Source organism: Apostichopus japonicus, chromosome 10 (genome assembly GCF_037975245.1).
Source record: "Apostichopus japonicus isolate 1M-3 chromosome 10, ASM3797524v1, whole genome shotgun sequence".
NCBI lineage: Eukaryota > Metazoa > Echinodermata > Holothuroidea > Aspidochirotida > Stichopodidae > Apostichopus > Apostichopus japonicus.
In genome coordinates, this window is record NC_092570.1 from 10,682,080 (window position 1) to 10,694,915 (window position 12,836).

General features: G+C 37.4%; 1 protein-coding gene across 1 annotated transcript; it reads right to left on the reverse strand.

Annotated features, from left to right (window-relative positions):
• Nucleotides 1-304: 304 nt before the first annotated feature.
• Nucleotides 305-9,472, reverse strand: LOC139975005 (protein CREG1-like). The gene is made up of 5 exons (XM_071982596.1): nucleotides 9,186-9,472; nucleotides 7,122-7,181; nucleotides 5,472-5,597; nucleotides 2,687-2,837; nucleotides 305-2,101 (listed from the first exon to the last, which is right to left on the reverse strand). The coding sequence occupies exons 1-5, from the start codon at nucleotides 9,282-9,284 to the stop codon at nucleotides 1,905-1,907; spliced, it is 633 nt and encodes a 210-aa protein (XP_071838697.1). The 5' UTR covers nucleotides 9,285-9,472; the 3' UTR covers nucleotides 305-1,904.
• Nucleotides 9,473-12,836: the final 3,364 nt, after the last annotated feature.

Here is a 12,836-nt window from a genome sequence, read left to right on the forward strand (position 1 = left end):
TTACAATTTGATGGTTGCCACTGTAATCTAATAGTTTTTGGTTTACAGATTTAAGAGTAATACTTCAGTAATTATGATCATGAATAGATTTAAATTTGATAAATTACAAGCAAACTGATTATTTTCTCGCAAAGAAATGGCCATAATTTTCTGCATTCTGTGTGGATATGATTATTTCTGTAAGTCAGTTTTAGCACTATTCATTTCACATTTAGACTGACGGCCTTTATATTATTCCAAACCTGTAATAACCAGTTTACTAAGGACAGAACCTCAACATGTAAAATCCAAATGTAGAACACTATCATGTTGCTTTGAAGTCATTGTATTTTAAGAAATCTTAAACAGTGCATTTCACAAGAGCAAGTTTACTTTCTTTCTTCATAAAACTCATTACATAGATGCAACCTGCCCCTGACAAGTTATTCACATTATGCTTGTAACTAATAAAGCAAGAATAATTATGGTCTTCAGCAACTTTGTCACATTTATCATATGGTGTGACAGTGAAAATGCCATTAAACATCCTTTATTGAGTTAAGAAAATTTACAACCACACCTTCGTTCCATATTATGTGAGAAACAGGCAGTGTTTGTGAAATAGAACATTTCCTATTTCCAAAAGAACTATGTTTTTGTTTTAATTTTACAGCAAGTAAGAAAATGTATAGCCTGTAACATAAAACAAACTAATTTCAATAACAGTATTTCCCAAGACATGCATAGAATTTTCCTTCAATGGCACTTTGGAGACCCAATCATACTCTTCACGTTCTTTTGTAACATCCTTGCTGATGGTATCATAAAGAAACACTTCATGCATCAATTCGTCAGATTACCAATAAAAAGATGAACACTGCAAATTCGTCTCCTTCATCAGTTACTTCATAATCATATATTTCAGAACTAATTATTTCAGAACCAATTATAACCGATTTTAATTACTAAAGTTGTTTAAAAATTAATTCAACATAGGGATTTTGTTTTAATGCAGGGTGATTAAGTCAATTAAATGAACTTTCTTTATATTACAGAGGATTTCTGCACAATGAGATAAAGAGAAGCTACAAATGCTAGAAATATTTCTCTGTTTACCATAATGCTCTGAGAATAGGTCATCAGCACTGACATTTGTACTCATAAGGAGTGTTAGCTCAGTGGTTAACGCCGGTGCCTTTCAATCATAAGGTCCCGAGTTCGAATCACTCCAAGATTAATGTATGTCGTCCAGTTACAGAGTTGTTGACAATTCATAATCATGGACGTTAAAATATGAATCTGAGAGACTGACTTCGGTCAGCTTGCGGCTTTGATAAGCCAATGATGGCTTCTTGGCGAGTTCCTGCTTGCAGGAGGATCTAAAATACAGTACATACATACATGCATAGTCTTATTAGTATATTGGTCAGTGGCCTTCAACTGCAAATACCAATGTTAAGGTAGATTGAAAACGTACAGTATCATATACAAAGTGAAATTTACCAAGATTTTGCAGCTTACTATTAAATGTGAAATTTATGAAGTACACAATCAACCAAATTAGTCTCCTTTAAAGTAACACAAGAGTGTCAACACACACCAAATGTATCACTGTAGGCTACAACTGCAGATAAACAGCAAAATCATAAAAAGGCAAGAGTTAAAGCTAGTCTGAGCTATATATCACATCTTGCTATGTCAAACATCTTTAGATTGTGAATACTGAAAAGTCAGACTTTCGAGAATAATACACCCTTGTATTCCCAGCACAAATCGTTCTTGAAAAAATCATTTATAAGGTTGAGCGTGATTCACTAGAATGACACCGTACCTTGTATTTGGAAAACATTAAATCTGGAAAACATTATATCAGCACAGAATATAAAACAGAGAAAGCTGCTATTGCATCATGCAGCAAACGATAATTAAACATTATAGTAATCAGCTATGTCTATAGAAACAGCACCACCATAAAAATCAAGTAAGTAAATGTAGGAAAGTTTGAACCCATAGACTGTGAATTGGTGACCAGGAGGGAAATCTTTCATGATGGGATGGCGTGTGAAGAGGGCTGACTGTGCCATCTGGTGCTCTGCTTTATCAGTCACTTCATATGAGTTCCCTGCACAGGAGAAAAATAGAACAAAATATTTCAGTGGTCAGTAAATTTGACTGAAAAAAACAAGTCAATGTGGTCAATAAAACAATCAGTTAAAACATTGCTGCCAAATCTCAACAATATTCTGAAAGTTTGTATCTGTAATGAAACTTTGAGTGATTTCCTCTTGAAGGCCATAGGAAAGACAATAATAATCAGGCAGTTATTTTTCCGACGCTTAAGCGACATTGAATGTGGGAAAAACCCGCAAGGATTTATGGATTACAACTTGCATGTCGGGTGGCTTCCAATTATCGTGTTTACAAGACTGACTTCTGGTGACCTCAAACGACCTTAAACCTCCACAGAAATCATTGATCATTTTGTACTTAATAAGGTACATCTACAATTCTACATTCAAAATATAAAGTTCACCCATCATAAACTAATAAGTTATCATGTTTATAAGTCAAGGCATCATATACACAAACAAACACACGGACAACCATGCACCCACACACGCCTTCACCACTGCCAAGTTTCTTTTGCCTTTGGCAGGGAATCAAACACAGCTATTGAGGATTGTTAAAAGCAAGTAATGAAACTAACCATAAAGCATCAGTCGTGAACATAATGGATTTTCAGGATCAGAGGTAGGTGACACTGTACATGATTTGATGTCATTAAATTCAGCTTCAGAGTAAGATAATGTAACATTGTTACATTTCTTGATGTTTTGCATAGGTGTTCCATCTTTCATCTAAAGTAAAAAGTAACAAGAAGACAAAAAACGTGGTTCCGATGCCTAAACATACTCATAGTGTGGTAAGCCATACAAGTTAATATTCATGAACTTTTGCACACCAAAATAAAGAGCATTTCTCTGTTGATAATTGTGGCAACATATAAGGAAAGGTACCAGGAATCAGTTATCATGTTGACTGTCTATTAAGTGACATGTATAAAAAGCTTACAGGATATAAATGATTTGTATATGTCAGTCATTCCAGTAGTGAAGTAAATGCTAACACAAGAGCCCAATGGCAATATAAAAAATTGGATCCAGATAAACATTGGCTAAAAACGTTTCATGCCCCAAATGCTATTAACCAAGAATTGCATTTCTAATCAGGGATAAACCCCAATTCATGGTTGTGGCATTATTGCAATTGTAAAATTTTGGCCCGATAAAATTTTGCGCCTAAATGGTCTCAAAATATAATCGGCCCAAACAAACTGACTCAAATATATATTTGCCCTCCAAAACTTGAACCCAAATAAATGTGGACCCAAATGGTCCCTAAATTATTGGGCCTCACAAATTTGGGCACAAAGAATGTGTCCCAAAATGCACTTGAAGTGGAAAAAATTTGGACCCAACTAGCCAAAAATGGGCACGGAATTATTTTGTGCCCAAATGGTCCCAAAAACTGTAGGACTAATTGTTGTTGCAAAGAACTTGTACAGTACACAAAGAACTTCTAGAGAAATAAGGTTGCGTCCCGTAAAAATAGCTGCGTTCCGATCGAAAACCAATAGAGTTTATTGTATGACCTACTTTTACTAGTGTAGTTGTAAAGATGCGATCTTATCACTGCCTGTACTCTGTGAATGTTCTACACAATATATAGGTGCCTTAGCTTCGCTTTTTTACAGGGGCAGCTCGGCCCGCCCCTCTGTGTGCCCGCCCTGCCCTTTCTACCAATTTTTACCCCCAGCTCCTCTTTCATCAGCCCCTGGACGTCCCTACTCGCCAACTACATAGTAGCTCCTTGCTTTGACCTTGCAGCAATTCCAACAACCAACTCTTCAAAAACCCCAGTACCTGCAGTGTGCATATATTCTCTCACTAAATTCCACACAGTCCACTACTGCATGTGCATAGGGCTTTTCGAACTTTGGAGTTTCAACTACTTACTGTACACATTCACAAATCATCAAAACCTGATCCAACATTTACCTTCAGCTCTTTGCAGTTTGCAAACAACCAACTCAACGAAAATTACCGTAGGCATATTGTAAAAAAATCAAACTTCAATGTCTACTTTTGAGGATGCACAAAGTACAGTAGTTTACACACAAACATTGCACCAAAAAATGTATGGAAGCTCGTGGTCAATGGGACCGCAAAACAAGAATTGCAATGTACTACTGTGGCATGGTATGAATGTGCATTTTACATTAGCAACTCTCAATGCGGAGAGATAACAAGTCCTTTCAGTATCAGAGATGTTGGCTTAGTTACCACAATTTCATAGATTGTCTCAAGTCATAACATTTTCTGATCAAACCAATGATTCAACTTTTATGTGATAGTCTCAGAAACAATTCAAGTGCATCTTTGTACCACGAGTGATTGTTGTCAAAACGTAGTACTGTGTCAAAAAGACCTAACGTTATGATATTTGAGTGCACACATATGATGATCTATAGATATCACAAACTTCGCTGTCTCTACACAGGGGAAAGTAACATTGCAAGTAATTGTTGTTCACCAACATACTTATTGTGTTCATTGAGCACTACAGATGCAAGAATGTTCCAGACAATGGGTAAGGGACTAATAGCCAATCAGATCATTGGAAATGTGGAAAAGCATCATTGACTATTTTTAGCATGGAAAGAAAGATGTTCATTCCAAAATGTGCTTTGATATGTTTTGCATAGGCCTAGTTGTTAGTGTTTGTACTGTACTTTGGGTTCATTTCTAAACAAAAGAGTTTGCGTCAGCCAGGCGCAAGCAATTTGAAGATTTTGCATCCCTAGCTAAAACATTACATCCTAAACACAGAATCCTGCGTTCGTAACAATGCTGACATATAGAACCCAACTACTAGATTCACTAGAGCTGTCGTGTTTAAGTTAGCTTTTTTAACAGGAATTTACATTTTGATGACATTTGACCTTCACCAAAATAAAACCAACTGATAATTGATCAAGAGGCTCTTATATACCAACTATGAGGTTCATTAAAGTAAGGCTTATTGAGTAAGTGTTTCATGTAAGGTTTTCATGTTTTGACCCCTGCTGACCTCACATGACCTTTGACTTCCATCTCAATATACTAAATGGACAGCGATAATTGATGAGCACCTAATAGCCATCTACCACATTCATCAAAGCTTTAGTTGTTGAGAAAGCTTGTTAACAATTTTTTCATAGCTTTGCCAATGGTGACATCAAATGACCTTTTCACAATAATGAAGCAGCTGAGAAGGGGCATACTGTAGATGTATTAAGTGTAAAGTTCAAACAAGCTGTATGGTGAATATGGTATTTACAAGAAGAAGTGTTGCATACACACACATTAGATGTCATCATCATCACTTGCAATGTTTTTGCCTTCAACAAGGATTCAAAACTATAAAAGAGTACAAATGAAACATATCCATACCAGGTAAAAGTAAGGCGTTCCTGTGCCTTTGTGGAGTAATCCATCAACGCAGGACTCTACTCTGGCATAAGGAAACCCAGTGATAGGGTCATGATAGGAAAAAGTGGCCATAACAGTCCAGTTAGCCTGCAGGTAAAGTGAGACAAACACTGTACACAACATTCTAACTACAAGCATATTTACCTAATTGTATTAATGCAAATATGGAATCAATCAATGAACAATATGAAGAGAGCTATTTGTAAAACAGCAAAACAATTGGCAAAAAATATAAACAGCTATGATGATACAGGTCTGAGAATACCTTAGCACACATGTATACATGCATTTTTGTATAAATTGGTATGTTTTATATCATTTATACATGATATGTACAAGGCTGTAGCCACCTGGAGCATGGGAACACATGCCTCCTACACTCCCCTCGCCCAAATTGTATTGCAAATGACTTACATTTTATAACAAGCACACAAGCAAAGTTGCATGTACAGTATGTACTTAAAATGATGGAAATGAAAGCACCATTTTGCATCTCAGCCCTCTTACTGAAACAATATTTCTCAAAAGGCTAGGGAACCCACTCCCTCTTGCCCCCTCCTTAGTACAGAGGTCAGCAAAATTTGGTGCTACTCCCCCTAACATTTGAATTTGTATTAACAGGAGCCTATATGGAATAAAACTCATATCAATTAGACTTAAATTCCCTGACTGGGGATAGCAACATTCTGTATCTAAGATCCCTCACTGAAACAAAATCTTCATAAAGAGGAGTGATGTCACCTCCCATTAGACCCTCCCCATAACAGATGTCACAACAGGTGGAAATTCTTGCAAAATATGTCATACTGTAGCAATGCATAAAGTTGACTAAAGTTGCCTCAGTTATACTAGTACATGACTGTAACTCCTTACAGGACTATATGTTAAAGTAGCCCTGAACACTTGCCAACATTTCTGCAGGAAATAAGTGTCTGTGGGCCAAGGCTTCATTACAGTTGAAGTGAAACTTATACTTCTTGTTTTACAGTGCATAGGGAGAAGTTGCATGCATGCATGTACTTGACTGTTGACAAAGAATTAATCATGAGGGGAACATTAAAAGTAGAGTTGTACTTTTTTTCATATTCATTCAATTTTGGCTCAAATCATTTTAGAATGAAAGCTGACACCACAAACATGGCTATCATTACACGGAAATGTAAAGTTACCAGTCGTTACCCAACATAACTAAGTGTTGCATGGTACTGTAGCTAAAAAACAATTGGTAATTAGGGGGTATTAGTCAATAAAACCACCAGAAATCGTTCATGATTTTTGGCTGGAAAATCTGTGAAATATCTAAGCAACACAACTTAAAAATGTTTCTAATGTGTTATTTTTTGTCAAACAACCACATCAATGTTTGAAGAATTTTTGAGTCTTTGAGGAGAAAACACCACAATTTTTTGTTTGTTTAATAACTAAGAATTTTTCTGAGATATTTTGCTTCCTTGTACGTGAATTCTTTTCTTAACCATAAATCTAATTCAAGACTTTGTGTAGCTGGCTAAAACATTGCATCAGGGGTGCAGAATCTTGCATTCATTACAATGCTGATGGTGGTGTAACAGACTAACAAAAAGTATAAAAAACTGCATAAGGAGTACTCACCCTGTTCACAATATACCTAGCTCGTTTTGCATACTCATGATAAGGCGGTCTATCAGTCCCCTGTACACAAGAAAATAAAGGTTTTTCTACAGATAGATTAACATGGAGCTTAAAATACCCAGACCAATTTATGTTTCCGCTACATACTGTTCCTCTGAGATGTGGCATAAAATTTGCACAAAGCCAAAAGGTTCATCTGACCAACTTCAAATTCCTTCTAATTGTATTCATAGGCACTCTTTCTTCTTTTTTCACCATTCCCCTGATCCAACACACATGATTAAGTGAATGCAAGGGGTGATCTGATATGTAAGATAGATAAACTTCCTGAAGTGAATGCTCCCATACTCAGGATCAGACCCCACAATCATGATCTGGCTTTCTGGGCCAGAGGGGAGTCTAAAGGTGGGTGCACTATAGAAGTAGGATTATCTGCTAATTGATAATAATAATAATTCTCAGTTCATCCGTTCCCAAATGTGAACACATCCAGGGTCAGCTTCATTAGGAAACATTCTCAAATGTGAACAAGGCACATGTAGCTTCTGTTAGTTTGCTGTAACGGAAGCAGGTCACTTCGCCCAACAACCATTTCGCCCAACTGCCATTTCGCCCAACCTTACCATTTCGCCCCACCAGCCTGGTCATTTCGCCCAACCAGCCTGGTCATTTCGCCCAACCAGCCTGGTCATTTCGCCCAACCAGCCTGGTCATTTCGCCCAACCAGCCTGGTCATTTCGCCCAACCTTGATTAAATGATACTTCAAAAGGAAACGTTCGGGAATTGTTAACGTTACAGGATACGAACCGAATATTAAGGAAACTTGAGGATCGATCAGTGTGTTAGGGGTTAGGTTTGATAGTACAGTAAACGTTTGAATATTAAGGAATATTAAGGAAACTTGAAGTCCTTTACTTTGTATAACTTTAGTAAGGAAACGTTTGGGAATTTTTAACGTTACAGGATACGAACTGAATATTAAGGAATCTTGAGGATGGATCAGTGTTTTAGGGGTTAGGTTTGATAGTAAACGTTCGGGAATTGTTAACGTTACAGGATACGAACCGAATATTAAGGAAACTTGAGGATCGATCAGTGTGTTAGGGGTTATAGGTTTGATAGTAAACGTTCGAATATTAAGGAATATTAAGGAAACTTGAAGTCCTTTACTTTGTATAACTTCAGTAAGGAAACGTTCGGGAATTTTTAACGTTACAGGATACGAACCGAGTATTAAGGAAACTTTAAGTTGTGGTTAAATTGATTACATATGTGATTACATACTGTATGTGGTTACATTGATAAAGTGGTTACATTGATTAAAAATAGTACTTCAATATTACGGACGGGTTTTATATATACATTTTTTCTTTCAATTTAATAAAGGAAACGTTTGGGAATTGTTAGTCAGTAGGATGGATCAGTGTTTTAGGGGTTGGGTTTGATAGGTTTTTATGAAGACCGATTCCCCTGTGTTTGTATAATAATATAACTTCCATTGTATGCGTAAACGCCTAAAGTAGTGTAATCCTCCCATTATACCCGAAATAACTGCTCAGACTCCGATCGATATCGAGCGGACCTCACTTTTTTATTTACCTATTACGAAGTAACCTAACCCAAAATAAATCAAATTGAACTAGTGGAATAGAAAAAGTAATATTATTCTAACAGAATATTAGTAAAAATAAGGTTGGGCGAAATGACCAACACGGTTGGGCGAAATGACCATGCTGGTTGGGCGAAATGACCATGATGGTTGGGCGAAATGACCATGCTGGTTGGGCGAAATGACTAGGCTGGTTGGGCGAAATGGCAGTTGGGCGAAATGGTTGTTGGGCGAAGTGACTAGAAAGCGCTGTAACCATGTCACTCACCCATCATCTAACCATCCCAGTTCTAGTATGCTCTTCTCTAAGTCACTTTTGTAATCCATTTACTAACACAGTTGACTGTGAGTGTGAGAGGAACAGTCACAAGAGCAGTCCTCATTTATGAATACAATCGTTTTGCTGTGTACACAAATTTGACTGAAGATAGCACAAAAAGCCCCATCCACCTACCTCAATATTGTCACTTGTGATAGCCACAACCAGTACCACTGGCAATATTACTAGCAACCAGAACATGTAGAACTGGGCAATTTCCTTGGGTGACCCCATCTTGACAAATATCGGTCCTATAATAAGCGTCTTGAATATTTCGTTGATAGTCGTCTAACAACGGTTAAAGTTGAGCTCAACTACGTAGGCCTAATGACTAATGTACTTCACATCAATTGGTGAAGTTACACCTCGTTGACAAGAGTCAATTGAGCCTTACATTCAGCCTCACATTCGTATCTCATCAAAAGCCCAGTAAAGATGAAGTTAGCATACACGCTCAGCACCGTGCATGCTACCTTCATCTTGCGTGCGTGTGTGATTACTACGGTGCTGTTTAATGGCCATGATCATTAACACTGTATTTACCCAATTACTCACTGAGGTGCTGAGCGTGTAATGCTAATTTCATCTTGCGGCCCTGTGTGATTACTACGGTGCTGTTTAATCGTAGAATATCTTCAGTCGCAAAAATTTGGGCAAGCTTCCATAACTGTCCATTTTCCTTTTTCAAAATAAAATAAAAATATCTCTCCTCATCTCTTAGCTCTCTTCAACCCTTTTTTCACACCTTTCTGTCTTTGTCCTTCTCTAGTTTATTCCCTACCTCCTTTCCTTAATCCTCTCTTTGTCCCTCTACTGTTTATCTCTCACCTCTCCTCTTTCCCGGTTGGTTTCTTTCATTCTTCTCTCCATCCCTTGTCTACTAATCCCCTTACATCTAGGCATATCTCTTTGTGTTCACCATGCTCATTAACCTGTCTGTATTCTGTGCGTGTTTTTGTCCCTTCTGTGCTGTTACTTGTCATTTAGCCTCTGAAGAAGATCCTGCTAGGATCGAAACGTCAGGCCAACTTACTTTTACACATAGTACTTTTTGCCAGTTCTTTTTTTTTTAAAGGAAATTATATGTTATTTCTTATAGGTGTTCCCTGATTTTTAAAGTAAGGCAAAAGGCCAAAGTTAATTTGTTTCATGGTCCTTCAGGCATTTTTAAACTCCTTAACCCGGACTTTGAGGTACAAAGTCACCTTTCTTGTCAGAAGGCAAAAGAATTTTGCCTTGAATATTTATGTGCGTTTGAGTGTCACAAAACTTCATTACATATAAACGACTTTGGGTCTGTCGTTTGCAGCGATTTGAAGTGCAACTATAAGCAATACTCTAGCCAACACTTTTGGGTTATATAGGTTGTGGACGCCAAATAAATTTGCTTCGAGAAATCTGTAGATCCAAAACTATTACTTTTATCAAGCACTTGCACAAATATTGAAACGGTTTTAGCAAGCGATATATGAAATGGTAAATATTCGATGAACAGGTACAGGTAATTGTGATTCCACGCAAAACGTGTACTAGTAGTCCATCAAGATAGATGGACGTAATGCCAACTCGTTGATGTAGTCCACCGTATTTTATTACATGCTACTATTAGTATTAGCAGTGCTACTTCATTTCTAGCAACATCCCAGTTGTACATTGTACAAGATTGTTAAAAATTAAAGAAAATCTGAAGTGTCAACTGCTTCTTTGCTTTGAAGTTGCAGGTATACTAAAATGTGTTTCTCCTTTGTCTTCCACAATATAATCGTACTATTGTCGTCAAATTCCTGGTACCACTCGCTGGGTTACTAAACACTTTGTGGAACTTTCATATCTCGTTTCTTTGATGGAACCCATGAAAATTTGCAGATATCTCCACTATGAGTTAATTAGCCGAAAACTCGTTATGGGATGCGAGTACAATTGGGCACATTAACGTCAACGGCATTCAATGCCTTCTGTTGGCACCGTGAGAAATAAGTTTTCCTTCTGACAATCTATTGGTTGGACATATAGAGTTTTCCATAAATCCATAGACCCCTCCCATGACCTAACTTTCAATACTTTTGCATACCACGTCTTTTTTTTTTTTATAACTATTCCACGTTGCCACATAGGAGGTTATACAGCCTTTTGCAGACTTCAATTATACCCTATCAAACCATTGGATCCCATAGTACCATAGGAGTCTCTCAGCGAGTCCGGTTGCCGGATTTTCGTTGACGTCCAAACTTCTTGTTTGCTGTTGAGTCTTAACATTGGTGTTGTACTCCTTTAGACCAAAAAAATAAAATGAAACGTAGAAATCATTAAGGTTTACCTACTCAATTTAAAGTCCGTAATATTTATATTGTGTGGTGCATTGGCGCGAGTATACCGAGGAGGATCTAGGGCTCTACCCCTATCAACACTTCCTTTGGATGGAGGAGGGGGTGCTTGAATGCGTACAGTCGGGAGTGGATATTATCCATAGGCGGCACTATACGGAAAGTCGGGTGGGATGGGGTATAGTTATATATATTTTCCGGCTATTAGGGTTATCCAAGTACTAATACGCGAGTCTGCTCGCAACTATATCATATCTACGCTACGTTCGGCGCAGGGTATATTATGCTGCCCATCTCAATCCTAGTCAACTCCTATAGGACACAAGCTTCACATATACAATTATCCGGGAATCCAATATAGACTATGTGCCCCGATATTAACTTTCAAGGGGCTTTGTAAATTTGCACAACCTTGGGTATTTTCTTGTTGATCTTTCACATCGCTCACTTTTTAACATTATTAAGACGGAAATCCTATCTTGATCTTTAGCCTATCTAAAAAATATAAAAATAATCCCGAGCATAATTTCTCTATTTTGAATTCCCCAAGTGACTTCCCTTGTCACTTGTAGGCCACTGCTTTTGTAATAATGTCCTACCGTTCTCTAACACCTAACTGCTGCTGTTAATGAAGGAATAACTATTGTTTTGTCCACCACAGCACCCCATGTATCCCAAATCATATTGGCTTCCAGTCGTATATCTTGTGACTGAGTTGCAACACTAATGTTAAACTCGTCGGTGTTCGTGTTAAATATTAGTTTACACTGATCGAGTAGAAACTAATACCTGCCGGGAACAATAGTGAGCCATGTAAACGCTATCGACCCACTGTCTAGCGCGGGCCAGCTTTATAGGTGTCTTTAAAACATATTGATATAATAAAAAAATGTTTTCTTTAGCTTTATAATACTTATTACTAATAATTTTATCATATCATATTTTAACATACGAATTTTCAATGCGGATGTATTATTGTAGTGCATAACAGAGAGTGACAATTAACAGACAGGTTATTAAATTGATATAAACTAACCTTTCTTAATTCTTCGATTCAATCTATGGGATGATATCTGGACACCGTCTCCTAAGCTTCGGCGGTATTTTTAGTACTGATGTCCGCTAGAGTGGTGCACCATAAAGTAGAAAACGTGTTTATAGGACCTCTGAATAGCTTCCTTTGGCGAAGTTGTTTTTGAGTAAGATGTTTCCTGAACGGTTGCAGAAAATACAAGCAGGTATTCACTTATCAAGTTGTTTTCGTAGTGCAGTAAGCATGATTACTTCCTCTGCTTGTTATGCCTTCAGAACAGATTAACACCCCATCTTCTTCACTTCCGTACTGACATGCAAACCAACCTAAAATATTCGAATTATTTCTTCGGGCCTCTCGCTTCCAAAGTAAACTACAGATGCGATGTGTTCGAAATAGGCCAAAACAATGGAATAACCGACAAATGCA

Bases quoted from the DNA above. Each gene is read 5' to 3' on its own strand.
- LOC139975005 (XM_071982596.1), bottom strand. From the start codon at position 9,284: ATGGGGTCACCCAAGGAAATTGCCCAGTTCTACATGTTCTGGTTGCTA. The intron at 7,182-9,185 runs GTAGGTGGATGG...TCTTGTGTACAG, and splicing joins TCACAAGTGACAATATTGAG to GGGACTGATAGACCGCCTTA. The intron at 5,598-7,121 runs GTGAGTACTCCT...CTTTACCTGCAG, and splicing joins CTAGGTATATTGTGAACAGG to GCTAACTGGACTGTTATGGC.